We start from the raw sequence: 12,910 nt of genomic DNA on the forward strand, positions 1-12,910 counted from the left end.
TTGTTATTCGTCATTCTTTTTCTCGATTTGTTACATTTCTCTCACTCTTGTTCTCCTTCCTATTTTGTGTTTTGTAGCTGAATCAGGACAATTTCATAGGTGAGAATTGCCCCTGCTATCTGAAAATTATAAAAAGTACCTTCTTCAGCATCTCTAATACTTTAACTAGACTACAATATTTTTATTGCAAACTATATATTTCTCCTGAAAACTTTTTACAACATTATAGCATAATTTATAGAATATTTCACATCTTTGAATATGTTGGAATAATTATTCAATCACATTATTAATTGAAACTACCCAATTGAAATTCCCATAATTATTTATGAATTATTTATCGAATCACAGAACTTGAATTGAATGAAAAAGACTGAGAAATTGTCAAAAAAACACTGATTTATTGATAATTAGAAAGACCGTTTTCGGTTATTACACCATTGTCAATCTCTGATAAACTCAGTAGAGTCTGATAAAACAGTTTATCAGACTGAGTTTATCAGAGATTGACAATGGTGTAATAACCGAAACCGGTCTTTCTAATTATCAATAAATCATTGGTTTTTTTTGACAATTTCTCAGTCTTTTTCATTCAATATGAATAATTACCACAATATCAACTTCTCAACTACACAAAAAGTGAATCACAGAACTCTACATAATCAAACATAGCTTGGCGTATGTGACATGTCATAATAAGTGAACAAAAAGTTGAATAGAGTATTATTATATTATAGAAAAGAAGATCAATCCAGAAACAGAATACAAAGCCAAATCTTTCATCTAAATAACTCGAAACACTCCTCCATTTAAAATTTGAGGTACTATACCGTTTACTATACCATTATAAATCTCTAGTCTACTGAAAGCTTTAAGATCGAGAATAGAATAGAATGACTGCCTTTATTTTATACCTGGGAGGGCGAAGTTAGGGCGCAGTCGGCCCTCTCTTACACTCAACCCTCCAATACAATACTAAATTATAATTTAACAAGCAACCCTCAGTAAAATAAAATAAAACATAACGATATTTTAAATGAAAAAAGTAAAAAAAAAATAATAAGTGGAATAGTTGAATAAACTTAAAAGTAGAGCATTCTTAAAATGTAAAATAACAAAGATCTGTTGGGGAAATAAATACAACATTTATCACGGAATGATAGGATCGACGAAGCAAAAAAGACCATTATGGCTACAAACCTTATAAGCAAGATGAGAAAATAAGGAAATTAATAAAATACTTCTAGCATGAAATTAATTTTGAGAGAGAAAAAGAGTATTTTTTTATATCTGTCTTTAGAGTTTACTTTTAAAGTTGAACTTGATTTTCTTAAAATTACTCCAAAGAAATTAATTTTGAGAAGGGAAATACTTCTTCGAGAAAACTTTGGCTACACATCGAAATGATTCAGTTTATTAGAGATTGATGGAAATGGTGTGGCCACAAACTAATTGTTACAGACTACAGTAGTAACAATAAATTTCAAGTCGTTTTATTTCATATGAAGATTTACCATAACATCACCTCTACTACAACACAAGAACTGATATTTCTGACTCAAAGTGATTAGGAGACCAACTGAAGGTATTTTGTATGTTGTATTTTTATCAGTATTGTTTGTTGTATTTATTTGTTTATCAAAATGTTAGAATTCAGGGCTACTTTCTTGTATTTATAAAATAGAATTATAGTACCCTTTAAATTAATAATTGTATTCTTGTTTTATTAATTTTAAAGGGTTATAATTCTATTTTATAAATTATTTGTTTATTGTTAACTTTGTTGTTATTATTATGGTATCATGATCTATTGTTGATTATGCTCGCTCAACTCTTTGTACATAGGGCATGGCGCTGATTACAAAAAATGAGTACGGTTCGTACTCTATAATTATAATTCGACATCACAAGAGGTTTACTCACTCCAAGAAGAAAATTGCGGGTTATAGAGAACATATTCAGGCCCGTGAGTGAAACATGATCGGATGTCACTTCTTGCAGGAACCTTTGAACCTGAAAACAAAAATATTAATTACAGTAACTGAAGTAACTATAACTAATTGCAGTTAATATGAAACAGTAACTGGATAAAAACTTGAGAAGAAATTGAATTTTGAATTTCACGCAGGCGCTATCATGGAGAGTAACATCATCATTGTACGATTTTGTATCCGTAAAGATGCTAACAATATACTTAATTATATCATATCGTACCCTTACTGGCAAAACTCTCCAAGTCAAAAACTACAGTTTTGAGTTATAAGCATGAATAGGATTTTCGGAGAGTATTGCCATAGAGAAACAATAGTGTAAGCCGATTGTTATCTCAAGCATGAGAGATTGTTATCTCAAGCTGATAATCCACGTAGTTCTTTCCGGTGAAGCTGTGTGACGCTCGTAGTCTCTCATACTGTGCCGTTCATACACTCTCACCCCAACAAAACGGTAAAAAACGACAATAATCGACAGTAATCGGCTTGAGATAACAGTAAAAGTTGCAACATAAACGCCCTATACCATGGGATATCTACTTACGCTATTGTTTCTCTATGGTAGTACCATAGAGAAACAATAGCGTAAGGTACTACCATGCTACAAAGAGCAATTGCGTTTAGGTTTCAACACTTACTACATGTAATTATCAAATTTCTTAATCACATTTTTGCTCGATATTCATTTAAAATTAATTGCTCAAAAAATTACAATTTCAATAAAAAGTGTAATTCAAAATCAGAATATCACACTTGGTGAGTTTTGCCTGACTACCAAACAGCAAATATTGCTCACCATCTCCTAATTAATGACATTACTGTGCATTAATAATAATTTATGTTTGTGGAAAGCAAAACTCACCAAAGATGGTTAGTGAATTATGATTGATGGAGCGCTGTGTTCATGAGGATCAAAAACTCAGATAGTTAGAGAATAATTTTGCTAGGCCATAATTTGATTCCTTGAAAACTAAAAGACTTTGGTGAGTTCTGCCAGACAAGAAAAACGTGTCTAGCAACTTGGTGAGATCTAATAAAGTGGAAAAAGAGAAATAATAATGAAAGATATGACTTGGTGAGTTTTGCCCACTCAAAGAACTACATTTTTCAAGCCTATTGAGATGCAATATATACAAGAAACACAACACAGATAGTTTTAAAAACACCTGAAAACTTTCATAATAGGTACAGTATATTTCGTTGACTAAACCACCTTCCTCAACCAAAGTGTTTCCATAACCTCATTTGTACTTTTTTAATCAAAATTAGGGAGAGAAACAGTTTTGGGTTTATCCTGTTGATTCTCTCCCAATCATTAATTTGATATTGTGATTGTGGAATGTAATAAATAAAGTGGTTGAGGGAGGTTCTTCCTTCTTCACCATTATCACCTTTAGTCATCTCCCTCACCAGTTGAGGAAATATACTGTACCTATTAGTCTTTTTAAATTCATCTGTGCCGTGTTTCTATTAAGGTGCGTACAGACTTTCGCTCTGCTCCGCAATCGAACGTCACTCGAGCAGATCGAATGATGATCGACCGGGGAGCAAGAGTGGAACGCGAGAATAGCTAACATCTCCCGTAACGTTCATGATCGGAGCGAGGGCGGAGCGTGTTGGAGGCGCGTATATCTGTATGCACCTTAATACAGAGAGATAGAAAAGTCGCGCAAATATGAATGAACCTTCCTGTAAATAGAAGTTTCTATGAATAAGTTATTTATTTATTCAGTCATGTACAATTATTACACTTGAGTGAGAAGGTACAACAGGCTTATGCCCAAAACTATAGCTTCTCAAATTTTTACGACAGTCCAAATCAAAATTTATGTTAAGCCTACTTATTAAAATAACAATTTACACTTCAAAAAACAAATCTGGTTTCTGATAGCTCAACATGTAGCATCTACAACAAATCTAGAGATCATTGAACTGGATACTAGCCACCCCCGCCGCAAAGTACACCCACGCCGTGGGATGCTTTGTAAACCATTGCTATAGTAAACGCAAATTGGAGAGGCGGGTGATGATGGTGGCTCCATCTATGAGTGAAATTGGTAAATAAATAATATCGTGTGACCTGGCTGGCTCAGGTCTAATGTCAGAGTTTTCAGGTCGCAACTGATCAATTTCAGGGCCTCTGACATGATCTATAACGACTGCTTTTTAGGCAGCCGGGACCGATGGCTTTACGTGTCTATCCAAAACACGGGAGAAATACGTGTCCATCTCTGAGTAAAATTGGTAAATTTCAAGCAGTAAGATATGTTCAAACAGTTTGTCTGCTTCGTGTTTGTTTACATTTAAATTTGTCATCATAACCTAAATTCTCATTATTATTTTTTTTTAAATCCAGTCATTCATTTTATTCTAACTGAATAATTTGGAATGGACATCAACATTTCAAGCATCAATTCAAGCCTTCACTGAACTGTTGTAATTGTACAAGTGACAAGTATTTGTTTGTTTTACTCTAAAACATAAATAAAACCTGATTTTTAAATTGTCATGAATGATTTACACATCTCCAATATTTAGAATAACATATTATGCAATTTAAAGCTTGGAATTTACCAATTTCACTCAGAGATGGTGCCACCATCACCTGCCTCGCCAATTTGCATTCACTATAGCAATGGTTTACAAAACATCCCACGGCGTGGATCAGTGGGTCTACTTTGCGGCGGACCTAAGTCTGTATAGTGTTAAGCAGGGAACCCACTATGCCGTCACCGTTGCGTATCGGCAACATTGCTTCGCATTGTTTTAAACGAACGGCAACCCACTTTACCCGTCCGTCACCGGCCACGACCGTGTCCGTCAATCACCGTCGGCCACCATTGCTGTTTGGGGCATTCTTGCCGGATAGCCGGTCCGTTTTTTTATCATTCTTCCAGTCGACATTCAACTATCAGTGAAGTCACATCGCCAGTGTTTTGTTGTAGTGCGCCTTTGTTCTGTGAACGATGAGTACGGACAAAATGTTGATAGAGGCTATTAGGGAGTATCCCTTCCTGAATAATACTAGTGATAATAGTTATCACGACAAACGTAAATGGAATCGCTAAAAAAATCAAATGAAAAAGTAACATGACATTTATAAATTTACTTACTTCAGTGTCATGGCCAGCCGCTCCTCAGGACCAATGACTTCACGGAAGTTATTGTGTTTCACTGGGAATTTCAGTAACTCGAGCAATTCGTAGAACTTCTTTGGATTCATGCGGAAATATAAAAAGAACTTAGCATCGTCTTTTTTCAAGTCGTCAAACAAATGATGAAATTCACCATATTCGTTTCTTCTTCTGAAGATTTCGTGCACCCAGTACCTATGCTTCCTCCGTTTCTGTATCTCTTCTTCTTCAGCACATGCTGCGGCTATTACTAACAATTCCTCCTCGTCTGATGAACTCTCCATCGCAACTGATGCAATTCTTCTGGTTAGCTCTGGTTTCTGACGGAGCTAACCAGACGGTCAAGTGGGTTATCGCCGGAAAAATGACGGTGAAGGCGGCGACTGACGGTGACGGTCGGTGCTGGACGGTGCCTGATGGTGACTGCATAGTGGTTTCCCTGCTTAAGCATGTCGTTTTCTCAAGAGCAACGAGTTTTACCTTAAAAGGAGGTAAATAAGCCCACTTACAGTGGGGTTACCTTAAAGGAAGAGTTTATAAAAACAGGCCAACACACTGCATGAACTGAAGATTAACATCAGAACAGAAATCAAGAACATCAATGTAAACGTGCTGAAAAAAGTGTCATCAAACATGATAAAACGAGTTCATGCATCCATTACTGAAAAGGCAGCCATTTTGAGTATTTGTAGTAAAAATGTAAGTATTTTGTGTTTACATGTTCTAATAATAAATAAAGTTTGTAAAATACATTTTATTACTTCCTTATTTGATGATGTACGCAACTTTTTGATCACTCTTTATATTGGTGTTATCACTCACCTCAATACAATAGCTTTCGTAAGGACATTTAAAAAGTTCCGGTGTGACTTTTAGGCTTTCATCGTGCACTGCAGCAGCTTGAATGACCACGGCTGTGGTGCGAGCAACCAGAAACAAGAACGAGTACAAGTAGAATATGCTTGGAATGTAGTCTTGTTTTATGGAGCTGAAACATGGACATACTTGAATTTAATTTTTTTTCAATAAAAAAAAATTGAATGATAATTAGCAAAAGGAAATTTTATGAATGAAACTGCCCAAAAGATTGTTCAATATTTGCTTGAATGAAACTGCCCAAAAATTAATTGTTCAATATTTGCAGCAACAGAAGTCCTTTCTGCTATTTGTAATTCTTAGTTCTATAACTTAGTTCTTTAGTTCTGCTGATAATCAGCCAAATGACATTGATCTTCTCAATAATGCAGATAGTAAAAATTTCAGTCTATGTAGCAGATCTATTCTCATTCAATAGGCATATTCCTAATTTAAACATTAGCCTATTCGACCTATTATTCTCTACCAAAAGAAAAACTCATAAGTTTTTTTAAGGTAGCCCTAGTTGAAGTTTTTCCAATGATATTGAATTGCTATTGGATTGAAAATATCAATTTATTCTACTACGGTATTAAAAATATAATTGCTATTTCAATAATATTCCAAACTTGGGGTCTAATTGAATTGCTGCCTTTATTTAATTCTAGGAGAACGAAGTTAGGGTGCAGTTGACCCTCTCTTACACGTAATAAGCCTCAACCCCCATTCATGTAAAATTAGAAGATTCATTCGTAGGGCCTATATAGGCCAGGGGCGGATCCAGGACTCTGACCTGATAGGAGGGCGCGATGATTGGGGTTGTCGTCCGGGGACCAACCCCCTGTTCAACTCCCCCCACCAAAAAAATTGTTGAAGTTTTAAATCAAAAACTTTATTTTTTAATATTGATTAGATTTTTTATACATTAGCCTATAGACTACTTATTTCTGCACCCTCATCATTTTTTTTCAAACACACCACTTAAAAAAAGTGGGGGGACGATTGCCCCTCCCTGGATCCGCGCCTGATAGCCTATTGGCTAGCTCTTGAGACTAAAAGTAGACTATTTTTACAAACTTATAGCAATAAAAAATGTATATAAATAAGTTTTACTCACTCAATCTCAGTAATAAGCTGAGCACAAATAAAGTATATGTTGTTGGCCACAGATATAGCTATAATTTTATTGATATGATTGTCGACAGTTTTGACAAGATGTGTCATGTTCGCATACATTTCTCTGTATTCTCTCCATTGACTTTCTGTCAATACCTGAAAAAAATTCATTCAAGTTAACTGTTACTTTTGATAACTTATTACGCTACCACACGCTACCTATAATTGCTATAGACGTTGAGAATAGCCTAACGTAGGCTATTTACACAGATTAAGCGCATATTTTTGTATCGTACATTTTTTATAAACTGCAGTGAATTGAAAATTGATGAAATCTTTCATTTAAATAGACATATTATGTATATAATCTGTTACTAGTTATATCAATGGCACGTAATTTTTAGAATATTCGTAACCTTTTCGTAAAGAAAAGCACACACGACCTTCCAACTTATTCAGAGTTCAGTCGAGAACATCGTAATAGGAAAAGAAATACATTTGATAATATATCATTCCAGACATGAAATACATAGCGTACGAAATTCATAATAAAAAATAATCAATAATTAAAGAACTATTTTTGAAATTCCAACTAAACATACAGATTTTATTTTCAATTCAAAATCTGACACGCGCAATCATGCAATCATTGTTTTCTGATTGGTTGACTTTTGATGACATAATTTCAGGTGACTGTCAAAAAAATGATTGCAAAATTGTTTTAAACAATATTGAATCAAATAAAATATTATTTTTCTTTTTTTAATTTGTGAGACTTTTTAATTTGAGTTTTTTCATAGTTGGGTAGATGAGATTTTTAATAAGTTGTTGAAGCTTTTTGACATGGATGTTTACTTGATCGTAGTTGCTAAAAAATTTGATTACTCATTACTCATTTTTCCTCGTTCTTTGTCTTGGGGTTGAACGTGTGTCCGTGTGATCATTAATTTAAAGATTATCGTACAGTTTTTCAGTTTTTGACTAGGGCCCAGCATTAAGATGCCATGGCCTTTGAAATGGTGGAAACAAAAATCCAGAAGAAGAAAGGAGAGGTACGGTATGTTTTTATAAATTATAGAAGATGTTTTACACTATCATACAGTAATTATTTTCTTAATTTGAAAGAGGTTAGGTCAAGTTTGCGAAACACTGACGATATAATTATTATTGGCCTACAGGGTTAGTAAAAATTATAAAAACAGCTTAATATATCTTTTACAGGTATAATTTGACGGTTGAGGATTCTATTTCGATAAAAAAAAACTTTTGATCTAGTAGTCCAGTCAAGGAAGGGTTATAGAGGAAAAAGTTTGAAGGACAATTTTTGACCCTGCAGCTCTGTTTAGTGTGGTAGGGAGGTAAACATATCAAAAGTCTCTACCCCTCCCCTATTGCTTATATTGTTTTTGAAGGGACGGATTCAAGGATCCAAAGGTTCAAAGAACCCCACACGTCAACCGAAGCTTATTGTGTTCCCATGTAGTTTGTTAGTTAGGCAAACCAATACCTATGTCCTTTACAAGAACCAGGAGATTTTCCCTATGCAAAGATTCCATTCATCACCTGCTTGAAATCCTTGTTGCAATCCAGTGTGATATGCTTGGCAGTCTTTTCAGACTAATTAGTTCCACTCCTGGCCTTCTTTGTAGGTCCTTCCGCTGAGGAAGGGGCGGCCAAGTTTCCTCTAGGGCGCCCGGTCACCCTTGACTCAGTCCCTTGACCCACATTTGTGCCTGGTTTTTCACCCATCACTGGTCTCCTGGGTTTTGTCTTTTTGTCCCTCCGAAACTTCTCTAGGTCAAAAGCCTCACCTCACCCAAGAAGTTTTGCCTAGATGGCCGCCCTTCTTTGAGCAGTGGTGAGTTTTGGCTTCTCCATCCACAAACTCGTGACCTACGTGAGTTCCACTCCTGGCCTTTTTGTAAGCCCTTCCGCTGAAGGGGCGGCCAAACTGCCTCTAGGGCGCCCGGCCACCCTCAACTCAGCCTCTTGACCCACATTTGTGCCTGGAGTTTCACCCATCTTTGGTCTCTTGGGTTTTTTTCTTTTTGCCCCTCCGAAACTGCCCTGATGGGGCAGATCCCGTGGGTTTGAGATCCATTTTAGTCGCCTCCCACGACAAGCATGGATACTGTGGGTGAATTCTGGTTTTCAACACATTCTTGAGTACTATGATCGACTCAAAGCTCTCCCAACCCACAGGGGGCTCCCCTATGTTAACGGGGTTGCGGTAGTTCGAAAGTACCCAACGTTATTTGGTTTCTCGCATCTTCTTCTTCTTTCCCTATTCCTTGTTGTCTCACAGTGTCGGGTGTAGCTCAGACCATCTTCTACATTCTCTCCTGTAGCCAGCCAATCTTCTCATCTCACTCTAATTTTTGCCTCTCTTCAAACCTGCTGCCATAACACTGTTAAGATAGGTGTTCATTGGACGATGCAATTTAAAGTTCTTCACCTCTAAAAAAAACACCCGTTTTAAATATTGTGGAATTATAGTAGCAATGTTATTGAAAGTAAATCAAAATTTATAGTTGTTTCCTGAAAAATGTTATGATCTATTACCGGTATTCAAAATTTAGTTTATCAGTAATTGCCTACTGTATTCTGTGTTCTCTAGATGCATGTTACAAGAGCTCGTGTAGCCTACATGAATCCACTCTAAAACATCAGTGGTGTCCTTATGTGATATACGAAACTACACTAGGGACTAGGGCACCAGTGGTGTGCGTGTGAAATACTCGACCCTACACTAGGAAACAAGTGGTATTCGTTTTTAAAACATGACTCTACACTAGGACACCAGTAATGTCCATATGTAAGCCTATAGTGAGGTCCACGTTATAATGGCAGTGTTTAACAATGGATTTGCTATTCTTGTCTATCATTCCACAAAGCGGATAGCGCTATCTCTTTCTCGCTTTTCTCGGGTTAAAGAAAGGAGACGGGGCCGCGCTACCTGTACACTGGGCTATTGTTCCAAAAAGGTTCATCCTCCAACTCTCAACTATCACACTCTATTGTCCTCTGATTCTGCTTCATCACCCTCATTAGTAGCCGGAGTGGCCCCATCTGCTTTCTTGAAGGCAGTTTTAGCTGGTAGGAACTCATCTATTACTTTCCACCATACCTGTTACTTGTATTCTCACTTTATTATTGAATCTAGATCAGTGTTAAAGTAATTGTTATTCAGTTATTCCTAATGGTTCTTTTTGATGAAACTCAACTTGCTCACAAGCTGTATACAGACTAACTTGAGTTACATACAATTCGTGGCTACACACCACGTGCGCTATTCATCAGCTGATGATATGTCTATGTCTCTAGTATCATCATGTAAACTGAATATAATAGGACGTAAGAATAAGTATAAAAGGACGTAATCTTTATTAAAAAATAATACGTTCTTAGTTTGACTAAATTTGTACTTATAATCGATAGAATGTGTGTGTTTATCCAATCAATGTAGGTTACCACTGGTTTACAGCTGAAAATGCCTTTAAGTAATCAGACTGGGCCACCAATATATTCCTCGGAGTGGAATCCTTAACAATAGTCCACGAAAATGTCGAAATTCAATAACAATAGGCGACCACTGAAGGGTCACTAGAACTTCTACCTGTTCATCCATTGCTCTCGGCGGCCCCGTCTCCTTTCTTTTACCCCTTTTCTCTGTTGCCAGATCGTCTTTTAACAATGTAGAATTAATAATTAATCAGCAGAATATTTCATTTTAATTATGAAAATTCATTATGAAATTATTGAAAACTATTATTTATTGCTCAATAAGATATAATTTATTATTTTAAACTAGAATGAGCAGTTAATTTATGACATCAATAAATCTGACCAATTGACAAGACAGAGGATCGGCAACGTTTTTCCTATCTTTCTCCACTGTCATTATAACGTGGACCTCACTATAGTACATGATTTTACACTAGAACACCAGTGGTGTCTGTGTGTAATGCACGACTCCACAGTTGCAGGACATCAGTAGTGACTCTACACTAGGACTCCAGCGGTGACTGGGTTATTAATGGACTCCAGCGGTGACTGGGTGACTGTGTGTAATACATGACTCCACACGGACACCAGTGGTAATACACGACTCCACACTTATACGACGGTGGTGTCCGTGTATAATACACGACTCTACACAAGGACACCAGTGGTATCCGTGTATAGTGCACGACCCCACACTAGGACACCAATGCACGACTTCACACTAGGTCACCAATGCAATGACGAATTTCAACTCCTATGTTGAAATTTAGATCATGTTGAGCATAACGATTTTTAGACGCTCAATATTTATCGTGCAATAAAGTACCTACTTATAACATTAAGCAGCGGTGTTTATTAAATATGTTTGGCTTGCTGTTAAAAATGGTAGCTTACTTTATATTGTACAATAATTTAGGCTCAACTCACACTTACGCGATTTAGGTCGAGAAGAGACTCGACTCTAGTCGAGAGCATATATTTTCAAATAGTGACGTCGCGGAGACTAGAATCGACTGGTCTGACTGTCACCTTTTGGAAACACATGCTCTCGACTAGAGTCGAGTCTCTTCTCGACCTGAGTCGCTTACGACTGAAACTCAAACATTTTGACTTGAAATAGTTGAAAACCAATAATCACCCTTCCTCTAATTTTCCTGAGCGTTCTGTTGACAATAGTGAACTGAGCCGCCAACGCCGCGCTGATTAGCATGATGAATAAATCGATGAAATTCCAGATCAAGGTGGCTGTTAAACTCAGCCATAGAATCAGCAGACCTTTCCATACTCTGTAGTCGCTCTCCTCCTCAATAAGGTACCAGTGTGAGTTGAGCGAATAGCGTTCCAGAAAAATGTGAAAAGTCTCCTGTGAAAAAAAGTTGAAAATTGAATAAAATAAGTACAAAAAAGATTATATTTGTTTTTTTGAAATAATTTTTTTTCAAAACTTGATAATGATGTAGCCAGCATTGAAACTAGTTATTTTTAACCTGAGTTTTTAATTTGTTATTTTATATTACAAAAATCTTTAAAAAGGTACTATGGTGCTATTTTACAAATAAGAAATAAAATTATTATATATCTGAATATATACGTTTCAGAAAGTACAAATAAATAAGTTAATACTTGAGCCACCAACTGACAAAAATGAAAGGTCTCTTGTAGAAAAATTAGAGATTCAATAACATAAGTTATTGTATATATAGAAATAAGTTGATACTTGAGCCGCCAACTGACTAAATATCATCATGATAGGATTTTGTGAAATTCCCACTTTTCTCAAATTTCCTATTCAACCACAGATTTATATTATAGCCTATTTAAAATTTCATTCTTCATATTTATTATGATATTGCTGGATCGTTTTAGGGTTGAAGAATAGAAAGGGAATTCACCTTTCTGATAAAATTGAATAAAATATTTTTATTTCAAAGTTTTACTAAGGGTAATGGGATGTAAGTTCATCAATAAGTAGGTAATAGATATTGGTTTATATCACAATACCCGGGAAAATGTATTTTATTAGTTTGAGTTTTTCGTCTTTCTCAAACAACTTTAAGGTTTCTTTTAATGATTTAAGTAAATGTCGAGTAATTTGGACTAGAAAACATGCTAGGAACTTCTTTTATCTATAAAATATGTGAGTGGTCGAAGAAAGATGTTCAGAAATAATTGGAATTATTTATTTGAATGAAAAAAATAATTGGAAGAACATGGTTTGCTCTCTGTATATTATCAAGTGGAACAGAGCGACTGCATGTGTTTTAATGTAATGCAATTAATTTTAACACATTATTGGCATGAACCTATCAA

General features: G+C 35.7%; 1 protein-coding gene across 2 annotated transcripts in view; it reads right to left on the reverse strand.

The window, feature by feature from the left end:
* LOC120348909 (gustatory receptor for sugar taste 64f-like) overlaps positions 1–12,910 on the reverse strand; it is a 23,559-nt gene continuing 10,649 nt past the window's right edge. For both annotated transcript variants that reach the window (XM_039440224.1, XM_039440223.1), the window contains exons 6-10: positions 11,739–11,963; positions 7,098–7,252; positions 5,948–6,113; positions 1,924–2,013; positions 1–119 (exon numbers count right to left, since the gene is read on the reverse strand). In XM_039440224.1, the coding sequence (XP_039296158.1) occupies positions 60–119; positions 1,924–2,013; positions 5,948–6,113; positions 7,098–7,252; positions 11,739–11,963 (696 nt within the window). In that variant the 3' untranslated portion in view covers positions 1–59. The remainder of the gene's footprint in view (positions 120–1,923; positions 2,014–5,947; positions 6,114–7,097; positions 7,253–11,738; positions 11,964–12,910) is intronic.

This window comes from Nilaparvata lugens, chromosome 13 (assembly GCF_014356525.2).
Source record: "Nilaparvata lugens isolate BPH chromosome 13, ASM1435652v1, whole genome shotgun sequence".
Taxonomy (NCBI): Eukaryota; Metazoa; Arthropoda; class Insecta; order Hemiptera; family Delphacidae; genus Nilaparvata; species Nilaparvata lugens.